This window comes from Enhydra lutris, unplaced genomic scaffold, assembly GCF_002288905.1.
Source record: "Enhydra lutris kenyoni isolate GAN:26980312 unplaced genomic scaffold, ASM228890v2 scaffoldscaffold38, whole genome shotgun sequence".
NCBI classification, from domain to species: domain Eukaryota; kingdom Metazoa; phylum Chordata; class Mammalia; order Carnivora; family Mustelidae; genus Enhydra; species Enhydra lutris.
Genome location: NW_019154122.1, coordinates 12,678,779 through 12,697,290, shown reverse-complemented (window position 1 = coordinate 12,697,290; position 18,512 = coordinate 12,678,779). Strand labels below are relative to the sequence as shown.

Below are 18,512 nucleotides of genomic sequence, written 5' to 3'. Positions count from 1 at the left end.
TGGCTATCCTGGAGTATAGTTTATTCAGGATATACAGACTGGGTGCATGCTTATCTCTTTTATTTGCCAGTTTTCAGAATAATGAGGCTCTTTAAAAGTATTATAAACTTGTGAATTTATATATTTGATGTTCTCCATCCATCTGTGGTTTGTATGAATGTATTTACTCTTATGCACTGATTACTCCATGTTTGGGAGCCCTTTAAGTTGGCACTTTTATGTCCTTTTGCCATGACTCTATTCATCTTTGATAGATTTCTTGCTTGTGATCAAAATAATATGTCCCAGGATAATTTTGAAATTTCTTGCCCAGCCTTGGAATTAGCCATTTTTTCAAGGAACCCAAGTTCAAAGAATTTTTCAAGGCAATAAGAATTTCACTTTGGGAAGCTATAACAGTACAATATAGACTGTAGCCACATGAAATGATAGCAGGGTTCTCATCGTGTGTTTGGGGCTATACGTGCTGTAGGAAATACCAGTGATTCCTGGAGTATTTGGGTAGTCCTTTAGGAAGAGGTAGGGCTACAGCTGGCCCATCAGATAGGAGAAAAATGAAAATTCCTATGCCCACTGTAGGGAGAAATTATTAGAAAATGTGAAAGAGCATGTGTGGGGGATGGTCAAGGAGCCTGATTAGAACATAGAGTGCCTTGACTTTGGTCTTAATGTTGTAATCATGGGGAGTAAGAGAAGATTCTTGAGTTTGGAAGTGAAATTGAAATTCATGCTTTAGAAAGGTTAATATTGCAGCAAGGTTAAGAGATTTGCAGCAAAAACCCAGAATTCCTATTTCAGAACTGTTAAATACCAGGCTTATTTGCTTTTCACAAGACCCCTGTGTGGTTGTTTTGTGCAGCCCTGTGTAAGGACTGTTGGATTCAAATGAAAAGCTCAAAGATCAGTTCCACTATTACAAGTATGCTAGGCATGAGGTAGTGAGGACTAGGTTAGGCAGTGGCAGTGGGTTGGGGTAATGCTAATGGGGATGGGAATGGGAGGAAAGAATTGATAGAAATATGCAAATTTGTGTTTTAAAAGTTTTGATATGGTATATCAATGATGTAATACTAATAAAAGGATTCAAAGAAGAAAAAAGCCACACCTGACTGCAAGGTTTATGGTATGAGGTCAGATAGAAATGGGAAGATTGACAGAGATTGTTAGTTTGGGGAGAAGATAATGGAGCGTGTTAAGTGTTCGGATGTGGCTGTATATCACTGTGAGCCCTGCGGCGGGGGGATTGAAGTGTGTTCTGTGTTGCTTTTTCAGAATACTGTTCACTCTTGGCAGGGTACTCAGCTAGTGACTATGGGTGACGCTCTATTGACTGGGAGAGTTAATAACTCCAAGCTTCATTTGATAAATGTGATTATAATAAATGTTTGATATGTTAAACAAGAGCCATCTGTTTAATGCTAAATAAAATGGGAAACAGACTGGAAAAACATCACAGCAAATATCAAAAAGATTAATACCAATAAATATTACAGTTATTTGAAACAAAACCAAAAAATGTCAGCAAACCAGGCAAAGGACTTGAACAGATACTTCTCAAACTGGGAAATATACAGTTAACCCTTGAACAACTTAGGGCTTAGGGGTGCCTTTCCCCTCCTCCCATGTAGGGGAAAATCCATATATAACTCCTGACTCCCCAAAATTTAACTGCTAACAGCCCACTGTTAGTCTAGTATCAGCCTTACTGATAACATAATGAGTTGATCAACAGAGATTTTGTATGGTATACACGTGTTACATACCATTTTCTTACAAAAACGAGAAAAGAAAATGTTAAGAAAATCATAACAAAGAGAAAATATATTTGTTGAAAAAATCCACGTGCAAATGGACCTGTGCTTTTCGAGCCCATATTGTTCAGCGGTCAGCTGCGGTGCATTAATTCTCTCCCTCAGCAGACATCTCCTGAGCCCTTCCATTGGGCTCTCGCCTCAGTGGTAGCGAACAAGAACTCTGAGCATTTGGATGGAGGTGTGATAGATGGACAAGAGGCGTGTGCCCAAAAACAAGAATTTTAAATAGTGCCCTTAAGAAAACAAGGGTAATGAGGTAGGGAGTGGCTTTTGGTTTTTACTTTGTTTTGTTTTGGTTGATTTTTGCCCTTTTCTTACTGGAAAAGCGTTAGTAGTTGTGCAGCTGTGGTGTAGGATTGCAGGTCTCTATTGCATTACGTGGGAGAAAATGAAATTGAAGTTTTATTGGGGTTCCCTGACAATTGGACTTATGTGTGGTTTTCTTTTTCACTTTTTTCTTTCATTTGGTTCCTCTTGAAAACGTTTCTATAATGGATAGAGTGCAGATTGAGATCTGTTGTTTCTGGTGGAGATTACGTAGACGGGTTCTTTTCACCAAAGAGTGTTTGTTTTGTTCTGTTGGGAAGGAAACCGTTCCTCTGAAAAATGTTCACATTTCTTCCTGTGGCTTCATTCAGTAGTGAAATGTCATGATTTGATTTTGCCATGAGTCAGTGGCACATCTGAGGGTAGAACCTTCTCTGGAAACTTCTCCGCTCATTGTAAAGGATGGTTGTGAGGGTCACATGAGGTACATGTGGAAATTCAAGGAACCCCTGGGTACTTAGAAGTGGAAGGAGCTGCTTAAACTTATCTGTGTCCTTTGCTGTTTAATTATATATCATGTAACTGAATGTTTCAAACTGCAGTTGAAGTATAGGAAATTCAGAGCATTTCTTTAAAGGAAGGTAATAAGGGGTTTTGCAGTTGGGAAGTTAACAGATAAACATACGGTGTTTTTCATATATTACTGAAGATTAATCCAGAAAAACAGAGAACAAGAAAGATTCCTGATACTTTGCAGTTATATTTATTATTGTTGTTATTATTATTTTATTATTAAGCTTAGGTACTTTTTAGGTATGGGAAAGAGAGAATAGGAAAATAAGTTTCAGTCTTTAATTTTCTATTTGGAAATTTTGAGAATGTAAGATCTATGAGAAGAATAGGGATTAGGTTTTTCAAAATGGAAATAGAAATAGTCCTGAGGCAAGAGAGTAGCCTTTATGCTCATGGTAGCCCATGCTTTCTTTAATTCTGACTACCTGTGTGGGATTGCTTTCTTTTTAAAGGAAACTTGAACATAACTTCAAAAGAAGATTTGATTCTTTCTTTCTGGACTGCATATATATACATATATATATAGCAAGACCATCAGAATGTCGGGAGCCTCAGTGAAGGTGGCTGTGCGGGTTCGGCCCTTCAATTCTCGGGAGACCAGCAAAGAGTCCAAGTGCATCATTCAGATGCAAGGCAACTCGACCAGTGAGTACATGTTATTTTCTGTCAGTTATATCTCATCTTCCTGTCCTTTCTCTTTTCCCTTACTGTGAGCAGAATAAATAAACATTTGGATAGTCAAATTGTGAACTTTGCTGCTCTGAATGATCCACTGAATGCTTCCCCCTGTGATATTTGCTGTAGCATATTGAAATATGGACTGTTTATTTTGTTCTTTACGAGTGAGAAATCTCTGGAGAACTGCACTAATTTACCTAGAATTATTATGTTGAATCTTAATGATAATAAAGGTGTAAGCAGGGTTTTCTTTTTTTACTTAATCATGATATGAAATGTATCTATTGAGGCTCTTAGATTATTTTCCTTTCTTGATTTTATATGGTACTTGGGCTTGCCAAGACGATTTTAACTTACTGTCTTCCCTTACGATGGTTCTTCGAGTTGAACAGCAGATATAGCTATAATTGATAATAAACTTGTAAATTTATTACTAAAATTATAAGTAATAATTTGCTTATCTTTTTTTTACAAATAAGATGATTTATTATTGAAATTAAGTCAGTGGTTTCTAGCATCTTTCTTCATATATAATTGCTTAGGTGAAAATGACAAGCTGGTTTATTATTTTTAATTTTTTTTTTAAAGATTTTATTTATTTGACAGAGACACAGCGAGAGAGGGAACACAAGCAGGGAGAGAGTGAGAGGGAGAAGCAGGCTTCCTGCTGAGCAGGGAGCCCAATGCAGGGCTCGATCCCAGGACCCTGGGATCATGACCTGAGCAGAAGGCAGATGCTTAACGACTGAGTCACCCAGGTGCCCCAACCTGGTTTATTTTGTATTTGCATTAATAATGCCTTGATATGGATCTGTAGTCAAATTATTATTATTTTTTTAAAAGATTTTATTTACTGAGGGAGAGAGCGAGCAAGAGGGAGAGAGAGAAAGCGCACAAGCCAGGGGAGGGGCAGAGAAACAGGACTCCCTGCTGACCAGGGAGCCCGATGCAGGAGGGAGCCCGATGCAGGACTCCATCCCAGGACTCTTGAGATCATGACCTGAGCCAAAGGCAGTCATTTAACCGCCTGAGCCACCCGGGTGCCCTCTGTAGGCAAATTATTAGAGTAGTGGTATTATTAAATTATTACATTATTAAAGTATTGTAGGCAAATTATTAAAGTAGTATTATCTTGAAACCTACAACTTTATGATAAAGCAGAATCCTTGCTCTTCCAGACACACAAGTTAATTCTGAGTTGTTGGAGAAATCATTCTGATTTTATCTATTTGTGGGCCATTTGCCAGTGTTCTCTGTAGAGGATTCTATCAGTGGGAAATAAAATTGTATATATTTAAGATGTACAGTGTGATGTTATGATGTATGTATACATTGCAAAATGATTACTACAGTCCATACTAATTAATGTATCTGTCGTCTCTCATAGTTACCCTTTTTTGTGTGTGCGTGGTGAAAACACTGGACATCTGGGACATGTGGGTGGCAGTTAAGTGTCTGCCTTTGGCTCGGGTCATGATCCCGGGGTCCTGGGATCAAGTCCTGCATTGGGCTCCTTGCTCAGCGGGGAGCCTGCTTCTTCCTGTGCCTGTTGCTCCCCATGCTTGTGCTTTCTCTCTCTCTGACCAAAAAATAAATAAATAAAATCTTTAAAAAACCACACTGGAGATCTATTTCTTAGCAGATTTTAAGAACACAATACTTAATATTAACTGTAGTCACTATGCTGTACATCAGGTCTCTAGAACTTACTCATCTCCGGTCTGTAAGTTTGTATCCTTCGATCAGTATCTCCCCATTGCCCCCATCCCTACCCTCTGGTAACCAGCCTTCTGTTCTCTGTTACTATGATTTTGCCTCTTTATTAGAGTTTTTTTTTTTTTTTAATAAAAATATGAATCCATGAATTATATCCTATGAGTAATTGTAAAAGAAAAAGATGCAAAGTTTAGTATTGAATTGTATGCTTCAAATGGGTGAAAGGTGAACTTTATAGGGTATGAAAATTGTAAGTTTTTTGGGACTCCTGGGTGGCTCAGAGGGTTAAAGCCTCTGCCTTCGGCTCAGGTCATGATTGCAGGGACCTGGGATTGAGCCCCGCATCAGGCTCTCTGCTCAGCGGAGATTATGCTCCTCCCCCCCACTCCCCCACCGCCTGCCTCTCTGTCTACTTCTGATCTCTTGTCAAATCAATGAATAAAATCTTAAAAAAAAAAAAAAAAAGGAAAACAATTGTGTTTTAAGAAAGGTCAATATTGATCATTTACTCCTTAAAGTTTGAGCTAGATTTGTAATTGAACTAGAGAACAAATGTTTGTTTGTTTATAAACAGTTTTATTTATTTGAAAGAGAGCAGGAGTGGGGGGTGGGGGTGGGAAGGGGGAGAGACAAGCAGACTCCCCACTGGAGTCCCCAAGATCATGACCTGAGCTGAAGTTAGATGCTGAACACGCTTAACCAACTGAGCCACCCAGGTGCCCTGAGAATAAATGTTTAGGCTCTTAAATGTCACTCATTTAAACTGTGTTATTATTTGTGCTTCATTTTAATGGTTACATTTTACAGAGTATGTAACCAAATCTTTGCACAGGGGCCATGCTAATTTGTGGCCTTCCAATTTTAGTATATGTGCTGCTGAAGTGAACCCAGTAAATCCTGATTATTGAGCTCTTGTTTCTCTCTGCAAAATGTGTTTAATCATAACTTAGTTTAGAGGCATTTTGGCTATTGACATTGCCTCTAAAAATGCTGGTATATATCACAAGTTCTTTTAAAAGGTAGACTTTAGAAAATCCTGGATTAGGAGTCAGAATTAATCCTAAAAGAACTACTTTTCTCAGTGATATGTTTTGCATACTGAACTACCCAGGAGAAATCCCCGGTGTGACAGGTATCTGTTGCAACTTTCCTTATAGGGTTGCTAATCTTACTAAAAACTTGTAAGTAGAAAATAAATATTAAAAGGCCACATTCATGAAATGCAAAAACCAATTTATTATGTAACAAAAACAAACGGAAAAGTTTTGTTAATATAAATAATGATACAGGGCACCTGGGTGGATCAGTGGGTTAAAGCCTCTGCCTTCGGCTCAGGTCATGATCCCATTTTATATCTAAAAAAAAAAAAAAAAAAAAAAAAAAATATATATATATATAAAATGATACTAGTTTTTTTTCCTTGACGACAAATCATTTTAGATTTTATAAAGGCAGACGCCCACATCTTAAATTGGCTATAAGTTTATATTCATTGTCAAAGTCAAATCACATTATGTTCATTTCCCCACAGTTTTGTTTTGTTTTAAAGATTTTTATTTATTTGACAGAGATCACAAGTAGGCAGAGAGGCAGGCAGAGAGATGAGGAAGCAGGCTCCCTGCTGAGCAGAGAGCCCGGTGTGGGGCTCAATCCCAGGACCCCGAGATCATGAACTGAGCCGAAGGCAGAGGCTTAACCCACTGAGCCACCCAGGTGCCCATGGTTTTTTTTTTTTTTTGTTTTGTTTTTTTTTTTTAAGATTTTATTTATTTATGTGACAGACAATGAGAGGGCAAATACAAGCAGGGGGAGTGGGAGAGGGAGAAGCCGGCTTCCCACTGAGCAGGGAGCCAGACTCAGGGCTGGATCCCAGGACCCTGGGATCATGACCTGAGCCGAAGGCAGACACTTAAGGACTGAGCCACCCAGGTGCCCTGCTACAGTTTTTGTTTTTGTGATTAAGTGGAACCTTCATTCACATAGTATAAAATTCAAAAGTTGCAAAAAATATACAGTTAAAACACTTCTTCTTATCTATCATGTAACCAACCCGTTCCTCTTCTCGGAAGCAACTTGTGTTTCATTTCCCTCCAGAGACCATGTAAGAGCAACATCTTTTTCTAAGATAGTTTTTTACCATTTTAATTAGTGGTAAGTTACAATATTAGCTTATTTTCCAGTCTTGACTAATTCGTATGTTTTATTTATTTATTTTCTTATCCCTTTCCCCAGCAGTGTATGTTTTACCTGAATAATATAGTTCATGTTTATAATTTGTAATAGTTGTTTCCTTTGAGGTTTTAGCATGAAAGAATATATGTGTAAGTTAATTATGTCTACTATATATATAATGATATGCTGAGTACTAAATAGAACATTAAGAAAAATAACTGACCATCTAGAAGAAGAAAACTATTATAGCATGTAGTAAAACTGGAAGTTTTCCTGTAGTTCTGGATAGTTTGAAAAATGGATCTGAGTCTGCTAGATTTTCTGACTTTGCTATTTTTTTGATCATACGGATTAAAAACTCACTAAGAAGTTATTAATGGATTACAAAAAAGATGTTAGAGCGCATTCTTTCTAAGACATATAGATATTTTTTTGACCTTTTTGTTTTGATTATAGAGAATATACTGTCGATTTAGGGGAAAAAAGTAAAATTATCCAAATATGATACTCACTCTGGATGAAGAATGTCAGATGTTTCCATTGATAGTAGGTAGCAAACTAATTGTATACCTTTTGAGGATAGGGCTGTAAATTTCATAGTTTGTGAAGATGTAAGTTCTTTTCACCAATCTTATCTCCCACAAAAATCTCTCCAGAATTATTGGATGTATTGAGTTATCTTTTTATGAAATATTAATAAAGAAATACCTAGTTTTTATTAAATGTAGTAATTTGGTTACACTAGGCCTGGGGATATTGTACTGATCATATGACAACCAGTCTTTGGACCATGTGAAGCACAATGCTGAACTACCAAATGTTTTTTCTATCATATTTTGTTCAAAACTGTTGTAGAAAACGGGCTGGGTGGTTCTGCTCTGCCTTACCATTTTCCTTTCTCTTTCGAGAGTTTGCTCTATCGTTAGTCTGTAGGAATCACAGAGTTGTGTATATTATAGGATCCTGCCTTTAAGGAGTTTTAAAAGTGTGTGGAAGAAGATACAAGATATACTGAAATAAACCCAATACGAAGGAAAAGTGATCAAAGTGATAATTGCCAAAAACAAGGGTTTTTTAAAAGTGCAGGTGTGAGTTTGGCAAAGGACACATGTAAGATGTGTAGATGATAGGGCATTTCAGCTGGACCTTGTGGAGCAGGAGGATTTAAAGTAAATATCTAGTATATTTTGGAAAATTTCTGAATTGCAACTTTTTAGAACTTGCTAGTGTTATGACTAGATATGGTATTCCTGACCATCTGGCTATACCACATTGCCTCTGTGCACATAAACATTTAGGAGAAATTTGTGACACTTATTTATTTATTTATTTACTTGTTTAATTTTTAATTTTTAATTCTTTTAAAAGATTTTTTTATTTGACAGAGAGATCACAAGTAGGTAGAGAGGTAGGCAGAGAGAGAGGGGGAAGCAGGCTCCCCACTGAGCAGAGAATCCGATGTGGGGTTCTGTCCCAGTACCCTGAGATCACAACCTGAGCCAGATTATTTATTTGACAGAGAGACAGCGAGAGAGGATCCTAGGCTCGGTCCTAGGATCCTGGGATCATGACCTGAGTCAAAGGCAGATGCTTAATGACTGAGCCATCCAGGCTCCCCAACACTTGTTTTTTTTCTATTTAATTGATTTATTAACATTTTTTGAAAGTAGACTCCACCCCCAGTGTGGGGCTTGAACTCATGATCCCAAGACCAAGAGTTGCATGCTCTACCAACTTAGTCAGCCAGGCACCCCCAGAATTTTGTGACTCTTAAATTAACATTAGTGTACTGAAAGAAAAATCCTCATTTGATGAATTAGCTTTGGAAAAAGTAGGGTTGGTTTCTTAGCTAACTACTTTATTACGGCTCAGAAATTTTGCGGTAATTTTGGTTCCTTTAAAAGGTATTGTTCTTGGAAAACTAATTAATTGTATGAGAGACTTTTTCCTCTAGATTTTTTTGGTGGTTTCAGTTTTCTACTAATGTTTTCTTTTTCTCTTTTCAATTTTATATGGCAATTTCTTAGCAATTTGACTAAAATATAATCCAAATAATTTTATATAAGAGACTTTAAACAAACTGCTTTGTTAGAAAGTATTAATGGCTTACTAAAAAAAGTTGGGCTCAAGATTGGGAGAAAGCATGCATTTTGTTGCAAAAAATGAAATGAATTTGCTGTAGCCACATGTGTTAGCTGTATTAAAAGACTGCTGTGCCGGCAAGCTGGCCTGGACTGTTGCTCACAGGGATTATAACTGATTGCACATGGAATGCAGTGGAATGTTCCTGCCATAAGGTCTCTTACAAAAAAGCAGAAGGGGGTGAAGAGTACTTTAGGAAACGTGCCAGATCTGAAAACCGAGTAGTAGCAGTTTTATTTAAGTACTTTCTGGTCTCAGATAGAATATTTTCCATGGCACAGATAAATGTTACTGCCTTGACATTTTGGAGACCCACGTGCATACAAATGTCTTCGTTTAAAAATATCCCATTATGGGGCGCCTGGGTGGCTCAGTGGGTTGAAGCCTCTGCCTTCAGCTCACGTCCTGGGATCGAGCCCTGCGTCGGGCTCTCTGCTCAGCAGGGAGCCTGCTTCCCTTCCTCTCTCTCTGCCTGCCTCTCTGTCTACTTGTGATCTCTGTCTGTTAAATAAAATAAATTAAAAAAAAAAAATCCCGTTATATTCCAAGTTTCTCCCACTTTGGAAGCATTTTTTTTTTATTGTCTAATTACTCTTAAAAAGGAAAGTGGGGCAGAATTAATGGTTGAACTGTTCACATTAATGGTAAATGTGGAGACTTTGAAACCGCATGAATTCCCCTCAGAAAAACAAGAGGGTAGGTAAAGCTGGCTCCCACATGGTCCTTTAGGTGATTAAATTGTAAGTGTTTGCTTCGCCTTTAACCACAGGAATGTGTCTCTAGCTGGCCTTTTGCTAAGTCTCCTTCATGTATTTATCAGTCTTCTCTTGTCCAAGGTCTTTTGTTGTTTTATTGCCCCAAACTTAGTGGAATAGAAGGGACCCAGATTTTTCCCCCTGTTAATTACTAACATGGTACATTTTTAAAGGCTTTTTTATTCACGCATGTACATTTCTAAATGAAATGCTGCACATCATAACTGATACAAAGAATGACTTCATGTCCATTAATGAAAATTTGGAATGGAGGAAGGAACAAAGTGGAGGTTTGGAAAGAAAGACTTTTGAAAGGAATTCTTTTAAATCAGAATGTGTTTTCTAACCAATAATCAGAATGAGGTCTTCTTAAGTCTCTTCTGGGATAAGCCATAATTAGTTCGATCAGACTGAGGTGTAAACTTCATAAAACAGCATCCAGAGTGCTTTCGTGTGGCTGGAGATGTAGGATAAGGCCAGATCTTCAGCAGGACTTCTCCACCTCCACACCATGTGCTCTAACTGTAGAGGTGGACTGCTCAGTAGTTGTTAACCTGCATTTTCTCAGGATGCATTCTGGGAGCTGCATATCTGACTCCCGCGCAGTCATGTGTCTCTATAACCTGCCACCATTTCACTGAGTCACTAAAACTGCTGATGAAGATTTAGGCAGTTAGACTTTTTTTTTTTTTTTTTTTTTTTTGTAAGTAGGATCCATGCCTGGCATGGAGCACAGTATGGGCCTTGAACTCACGACTCTTGAGATCAAGACCTGAGCTGAGATCAAGAGTCAGATGCTTAACTGACTGAGCTACCCAGGCGCCAAATACCCAGGCATTTAAAGTCTTAGCAGCATGATTTTTTCTTAGTCTTTCTTTTTTAAAATTTTTATTTATTTTATTTTTTACTTTTTTTAAGAGATTTTATTTATCTGACAGAGAGACACAGCGAGAGAGGGAACACAAGCAGGGGGAGTGGGAGAGGAAGAAGCAGCTTCCTGCTGAGCAGGGAGCCCGGTACAGGGCTTGATCCAAAGACCCTGAGATCATGACCAAGCCGAAGGCAGACGCCCAATGATTGAGCCACCAAGTGCCCTGCATGATTTTTTCTTAGAGCAAAAAACTGGAAACAACCCCAGTATCCATCAACAGGGGAATGGATAAATAAATCATGGTAGATTTACATAAAATAGAATACAGTAGAGAAGAATTACTATGTGCACACACACAAATTATAAACAAATTGTAGCTGTATAAGCAACTAAAAAAAGAAACCAGTGTATTTATATAAATTTCAAAGCATGCAAAGCTGTTCTCTGTATTCTCTATGCTGTACAAACACACGGGTAAAACTATGAGGAAAAGTAAGGCAGTAATGACAAAATTCAGCATGCTGGGGCGCCTGGGTGGCTCAGTGGGTTAAGCCTCTGCCTTCGGCTCGGGTCGTGGTCTCAGGGTCCTGGGATCGAGCCCCGTGTTGGGCTCTCTGCTCAGCAGAGAGCCTGCTTCCCTTCCTCTCTCTCTCTGCCTGCCCGTCTGCCTGCTTGTGATCTCTGTCAAATAACTAAATAAGATCTTTAAAAAAAAAAAAAATTCAGCATGCTTCAGAGATGAGACGGCAGAGAGATCTGGGAGGGTCGGATAGGGGAGCTGCAGAGGTGAGAATCCTATTCTGTAACTGTCTGGTGGGTACCTGGGGTTTTGTCTTCTTGTCACAGCTTGTGCATTTTATTAAATAAGTATATATTAAGATTTATTTATTTATTTTAGAGCGTGTGCATGTGCACGAGTCGGGGATGGAGGTTAAGGGGGAGAAGGGAGCGTCCCAAGCAGACTCTGCGCTAAGCATAGACCCCCAACATGGGACTTGATCTCATGACCTGAGCCGAAACCACGGGTCAGACGCTCAACCAACTGAGCCACCCAGGTGCCCCTATAAATTATAAACGTTATGAATCTATCTAGTATTTGTATACTAAGTACTTAATTTGAAAAGTATACAAACAAAGTGAGAAAATGAAGTTTTCACCCTGCAAATAGAGCTACCATGTACAATGCCTATTTATATCAGTGACCAGGGCTTCTCATGTGATGGGGACAAGCCCATGAAATTTTTCTCCTGCCCCCTCTTTCTGAATCCTTCTAGATACTTTTCAGTCCTTTTTCCAAAGAGAGGCATGTTTACTCTTTAAGTGGCATGTACATATTGATTAAATGACACTCATTTGGTCATTGGCATGGAAGAAGATAAGCAGCAACGAGAAGCTTCTTGTGGCCCTGGAGGAACTCAGTAAAATCTACTGAAATCCACGTGGGTACCAGTGGCATTAAACTTTTTAAAAAAAATTTGAAATGAAACACTTTTGCTCTAATCAAGACTTGGAGTTACAGCAGTGAGGGTTGTGTGTATGTGTGTGTGGGGGGGGATTAAGGTTGGGGAATAGAGGGGCCCCAGAAATGACACTGCATTTACTCAGTTGGAGTTGACTAAAGTTGAGTTTGTCCTTTAGAATGACCTTTAGATGGTCTTTGACGCTGGCCTTCTCAGTTTAGCACCGTCTGCTGGCCCCTGACTTTGCTGTGTACCTTTTTACATCCTGACCTTCTGCTGTCCCCCGTCAGCCTTCAGAGCAGCTTTTGCCTCCTTTTCCTCGGGCCCAAAACAGACTTTGTATTTTCTTCTACATCTGGCACAACGGTGTCTCACGTGGCTGCCTTCTAAGCTGATCTTCTGCAATGTATCCCTGAATGTACCCTCTTTTAGATGAGATAAATTATCATTAACTTATTGAGCACATCTTTTTTTTAAAGATTTTATTTATTTGACAGAGACGGTGAGAGAGGGCACACAAGCAGGGGAAGTGGGAGAGGGAGAAGCAGGTTACCCACTGAGCAGGGAGCCTGATGTGGGGCTCCATCCCAGAACCCTGGGGTCACCACCCGAGCCAAACACAGACATCTAACGACTGAGCCACCCAGGCGCCCCTAGCACATCTTTTCTTAAGTATTCTTCAAGGACGTGATTGTCATGGATATATAGTGTTCTGTTATATTAATAAAGCATAATTTATCTAATCCCCTATTATCAAATAATTGAGCTTTAAAACTGCTTCTTAGGCCTGCTGTAAAGAAGACTGTAAGCCCACACAGGAAGGCAAGGAATTGTTTCTAGAAGGCAGTTTATATGCAGCTGTCTACTTGGCATCTCTGTCTGCTGATAAACATGTCGAACTCAGCGTGTGCAAAACTTAGTTCCTGATATGTCCTCTTCAGTCTCCGCCTGAGCTCTCCCTCAACTCAATGGAAATTCTGTTTTTGTGGTTGCTCAGGGCAAAAATCATATAATCGCCCTTGACTTCTCTCCTTTCTTGCCTCCGTCAGAAAGGCCTGTGAGCTCTGCCTCAGAAGATACTCAGAATCTGACCACTCTTTCCTCCACTGCCATTACCCGCAGTCACCTCCTAGCAAGTCTTTGGGCTTCACCCCTTATTTTCTAGGACTCCCTCTCTGACAGAACAGCTAGAGCAATCCTTTTAGAATGGAAATCAGATTGTTTTTTGTTTGTTTTCTCCCCACAAAACTCTAAGATGGTTCCCATTTCTTTAAGAATAAAAGTTAGAGTTTGTTCTTTGACCCCTCCTCTCCCTTTGTAAAGCCTGCAGCCTTTTACTAAATGGTGTATTGGGTACATTCCCCCATGTATTCTTTAAGAATGTGATATTAGAGGCTACATGGTCCTCTGTTATATTTATGAAGCGTGCGTTTTTTAGCTCCTCTTCTGTGATCAGACATTTGACCTTAAGTCTTTTGTTTATTCAGTGGAAATGTTGCTAGTGCCTGCCTAGCCCATACCCCAGGGTTGCTAGTGAGCATCAAATGGAATCAGGTATACTGCAGAGGATGGTATTTGAAAAGTTACTCAACATTTTTTTTCGTGGTGAGTTTTGGTATGTAAATTGTTATTTTCAATGGGAATGTAAATTTAAAGGCAGAAACAATTATACCTCTTCCCAAGTTGGAGGAGACCTTTGGTATTGTGTATTTACAACTGCTTTCTATTACATTTTATAATTTAAACTTCTTCAAATACCTAAAAAATCTGCCATCTAGATTCTGAAACAGAGAAGAAGCCCAGCTAAAATCTCGTAGGAAACCTAGTCCTCTCTCTGTGCTGATTTGCATCATATTGTTCTAGTCTTTTGAGGTTGTCTTGATTAAATTCAAACTGTACTTCATGGGGGTTTTATATATGCGGGATTTTTTTGTTTTTGTTTTTGTTTACCCGAAGGGAAAGCAACCACCTGCAGTCTTTTCTTTCTTCCTTTCCTTTCCTTTCCTTGAGACGTATTGGAGTTGATTTTTAAAAGTCCATGCTGATAACATGGTGATGATTGCTCTTGGTAGTTGCCTAGTGAAGTGTGAAGTGCTGTAACTGAGCTAGCAGAGTCGGAGAGCTGTTAGTGAGACCAGAAAAGGGCCTGCAGCATCTGGTTATATGGTAGGCAAGGTGCGTAATTAGATTTCATTCTTGGTAGTATATTAACAGTTGCTTATTTTGTCAAAATTATTTCCAGTGAGCTAAAAACAGTTCTTAGTTGCATTGCTTAGGGATGAATGCTCTGTACATACAGATGGTGAGAATAAGAAATATGAAATCAGGTTTTTGAGAGCATCTATAAGAAATTAGATTTTTGTTATTCAGCAGACATAAGCTGGGAGGCCCCTAGGCTCTCAGAGCCTTAGAGAGAAAGAATCACAGCAGTGTGGTGACTCATGAAAGCATCTAGGAGAGACATCTGAAGGATTGAGGGATAAGGCCAGGAAAGGTAGGGGAATGTCTGGGGAGCCTTTTTGCTTTGGCAGAATAAAAAACCGTGTGGCCAGAATTAGCAGAAGCTCTGTGTGAATGACTGACTGTCACATTTACTGTTTCCTTGTGACGTTGTTCTGCTCTGATACCAAGAGTTCATTTTGTAACTCTGAATAAACTTGAGGAGGCAGAATGGATGAAGGAAGAAACAAAAGCAGCTTTTTAAATGCCTGTTAGTGGGGGGAAACCAAACCATGATTAGTAATTAACAACAACAAAAACAGTAATAAACACTTAAGCTCCGCCAGCCACAGTCAGGCACTTGCAGATTTTAACTCACTTAGTCCTCACAATAATCCTAGGGCAGATACTCCTATTTTCCCCATTTCACAGATGACTTGTCTGGGGTCACAGGTTTAGGAGAACTAGAAAATGAACTTGTGCTGGCTGACTCCAGAACCTCTCTCCTAATACCTGTCCAGTATGTCTTGCCTCTCAAAATAGTGAGTTTTACTCTTCTGTGTAGAAGTACACTCTGTGTGTAATTTGAACTTAACTGTTAGGTTGAAATTTATTTTGATGACGCTTCTTGATGCAGGGTAATTATGAATAACGAGGGCATTATTACTAGTTCCACCATCTTTGTGCCACTGGACTGAGGGGAGATCTAGGCCTTCCAGAGCATCTCCCTTCCCAGTCACTCAACATTTGCTTAGGAATAGTTATTAACTGGGGGTTTGTTCAGTGTTTATTATAGCTTGGGGCACCTGACTGGCTCAGTTGGTAGAGTATATGACTCTTAATCTTAGGGTTGTAAGTTCGAGCCCCATGTCGGGTGTAGAGATTACTAAAGAAAATGAAATCTTTCAAACAAAATGTTTGTTATAGCTAGCATATTTTATACCCAGTTGATGCATTGTGGCGTTATACAGTTAGTAGGGTTTTTTTTTTCCCCCAGTGTGTATATTTATTTTTAATACTTTGGGATTGAGTATATAGTGAGCACATATAGTACATTTATATTGTTTATAGGATTTGGAATGTAAGTTTGTTATTTTAAATGATGAAGAAACTTTATGGTTATAGTTCTTCTGCTCGGTTATACTTCATGGCAATATGCTTTTATATCATTTTCATATGTTTCTAGAAATATGTTATTCTGAGTAGGGGAAGGAACTGCTTATGGGTTTTGGTTTTATGGTTTTGGAATAGGTGTACAGAATGGCTTTAGTGTGTGCAATTTAAAAAAAAATTTTGGGTATAGAAGCTTTTGGAAGAGGAAGTTCGTTGAAGCTGTCACTGGGATTTTTAACAAGCCGCAAACATTGCTGTTAGAAAAGTTAATATAAAGTTACAGTGTTGCACAATGATAAGTTAATTGTAGTTGAGGGCAAAATCTTTCATAGTTTGCCAACAGCAGTATAATTGCTACATAGAGACTTTGAGAAATTAGATAAACAAATTCATTCTGGAGAATAAAAAGGTTTTTAAGTACAAATCTTGTTTTGACTGCCATGTTTTCTGGGGCTTAGTAATTAAAACATTATTTCTGCATCTTTATACTGAAGTAACAAAGTTGGGAAGAAGGCAAAGAAAAAAGGTGGTAAAATTGGGGTGCTTAACAGACTTTGTAAGGCCAATTTTGACTAGAAGGGTCTCTAAGAGAGAGAAGATGGTCTTGTGGTCCATCAGTAAACTAACAGCTGTGGAACATTTTGTGATAATCATTTTCAAGGCATTTCCATTTACCTTGGATAAGGGTCTTCAGGTAAGCCCTCACGTGAAAGCGGCTGTCCTGTTCCTCACTGTTCTTCCGCTCTCTGAAGGTAATGAGTGTCAGCTACAGCACGAGGAATAAAACCTTTAAGACAAGGGGGGAAAGACGTGTAGGGCATAGGAAGAGAGAAACCAAGATTCTCTTCCCTGTGGACTGGGGAAAAAGTCTGGTCAGACTTTCAGTGCTGAAGCTGCCTTTCTGATTTGTGAAGGGGACTTAAGAAAACAGCTTTGAAGCTAGATGAGATCTGAATGGTGATGGGAGCCAAGGCACGGAGGTGAGGGTGAACGGAGTTGTTTGCCCGGAAGTCAGGAGATCCCTAGAACAAAGGCTCATTCCTCCAGGGGGCCAGAGAAGCTTGTGTTAATCAGCATCGTCATAATAATATGTAGCAAAGCTTGACTTCCTCCGTGAGACATTTCTGTCTCCTCTCTTGGCTGTCCAGTCCCTGCGCTCTCCCGATTGCCTTCCTCCCTCACAGGCCATTCTCACTCCGTTGGTCCTCACCTCCTAGGATAAAAATGCACCAGGATTTTGCCTCTTTTCTTCCATCTCTCCTCTGTCTCCAGAGAAGACAGATCCCTTAGGTTATTTCATTCAGGCTCAAGGCTTAAAGGGTCGTGACTTTAAGTGGCAATGACTCCCAGATTAATTTCTCCAGCCTGGACTGACCTCTTTGTAGATCTCTAGAATTGTCCACCAGCTGCTAACCTAACACTACTTGAAAGCCTAAGAAGTATCTTAAACTTAACATGTCCTCAGTAGAACTGTTGTTTTCTCCTTCCTGGGTACCTAAAGTGGACCTTCCTTTATTCTCACCCATTCTTTTTAGTTTCTCAGACCAAATACTGGAGTCACTCTGGTTGTCTGTCTCTCTTATAGGACAGTCCATCAGTAAGGCCAGTCCCCTCTGCCTTCATAGTATGTCCTGACTCCAGTTGCTTTTTTACCATTTCTGCTCTAGCCTGAGTCAGTGCTCAGTAGCTTCTGTCTTTCTGCTTCTGCCTCTCTTCCTATACAGCAGCAGAGTCCTATTTGGAAAGGTAAATCAGATTATTGTCACCTCGGTGCTTCAAATCCTCTGTGACTAATGTCACTAGAATAAATCAAAAAACCCTCACCTTGGGCGCAGGGCCCCACAGAATTTGGTCTCTGATTAATTAGCTGATTGACAGCTCATCATTTTTTTTTTTAAAGATTTTATTTATTTATTAGAGCAGGGTGAGGGGCAGAGGGAGAAGCAGGCAGCCTGATGTGGGATTCGATTCCGGGATTCCGGGATCATGACCTGAGCCAAAGGCAGATGCTTAACCTGGCTGAGCCACCCAGGGGTCCTACATCTCCTCATTATTTTTTTTTTCTTTCTATAGTTGTGGTCTTGCTTTTCTTTAAATATTACTAAGGTCTGTGCTTGAATTACCTTCTCAGAGTTAACAGTAAGCCCACCTTAAAAAAAAAAGAAAAAGGAAAAGATTTATTTATTTATTTCAGGTGGGGAAGAGGTCGAGGTGCGTAGAGAGAGAGAGAATCCGAAGCCAACTCCACACTGAGTGTGGATTTCTAAGCGAGGCCGCATCTGATCTCACAACCCTGGGCACATGACCAAAGCGAAAGCCGAGTCAGATGCTTAACCAGCTGCAGGACCCAGGCGCCCTCGGGGTGGCAGTCTGCTCACTTTCAAAAGCCCGAGTGGCTCAGTTGTCAAATGTCGGCCTTTGGCTCAGGTTGTGGTCCCAGGGTCCTGGGATCGAGCCCCATGTCTGGCTCCCTGCTTGGTGGGAGGCCTCCTTTTCCCGCTCCCACTCCCCC

The 18,512-nt window shown here is 39.6% G+C and overlaps 1 protein-coding gene across 3 annotated transcripts in view; it reads left to right on the top strand.

Moving 5' to 3' along the window:
• The window catches only part of LOC111154629 (kinesin family member 1B), a 142,252-nt gene that overhangs the window by 13,460 nt on the left and 110,280 nt on the right, over nucleotides 1-18,512 (top strand). For all 3 annotated transcript variants that reach the window (XM_022514365.1, XM_022514364.1, XM_022514366.1), the window contains exon 2: nucleotides 3,107-3,299. In XM_022514365.1, coding sequence (XP_022370073.1) covers nucleotides 3,194-3,299 — 106 coding nt within the window. In that variant the 5' untranslated portion in view covers nucleotides 3,107-3,193. The remainder of the gene's footprint in view (nucleotides 1-3,106; nucleotides 3,300-18,512) is intronic.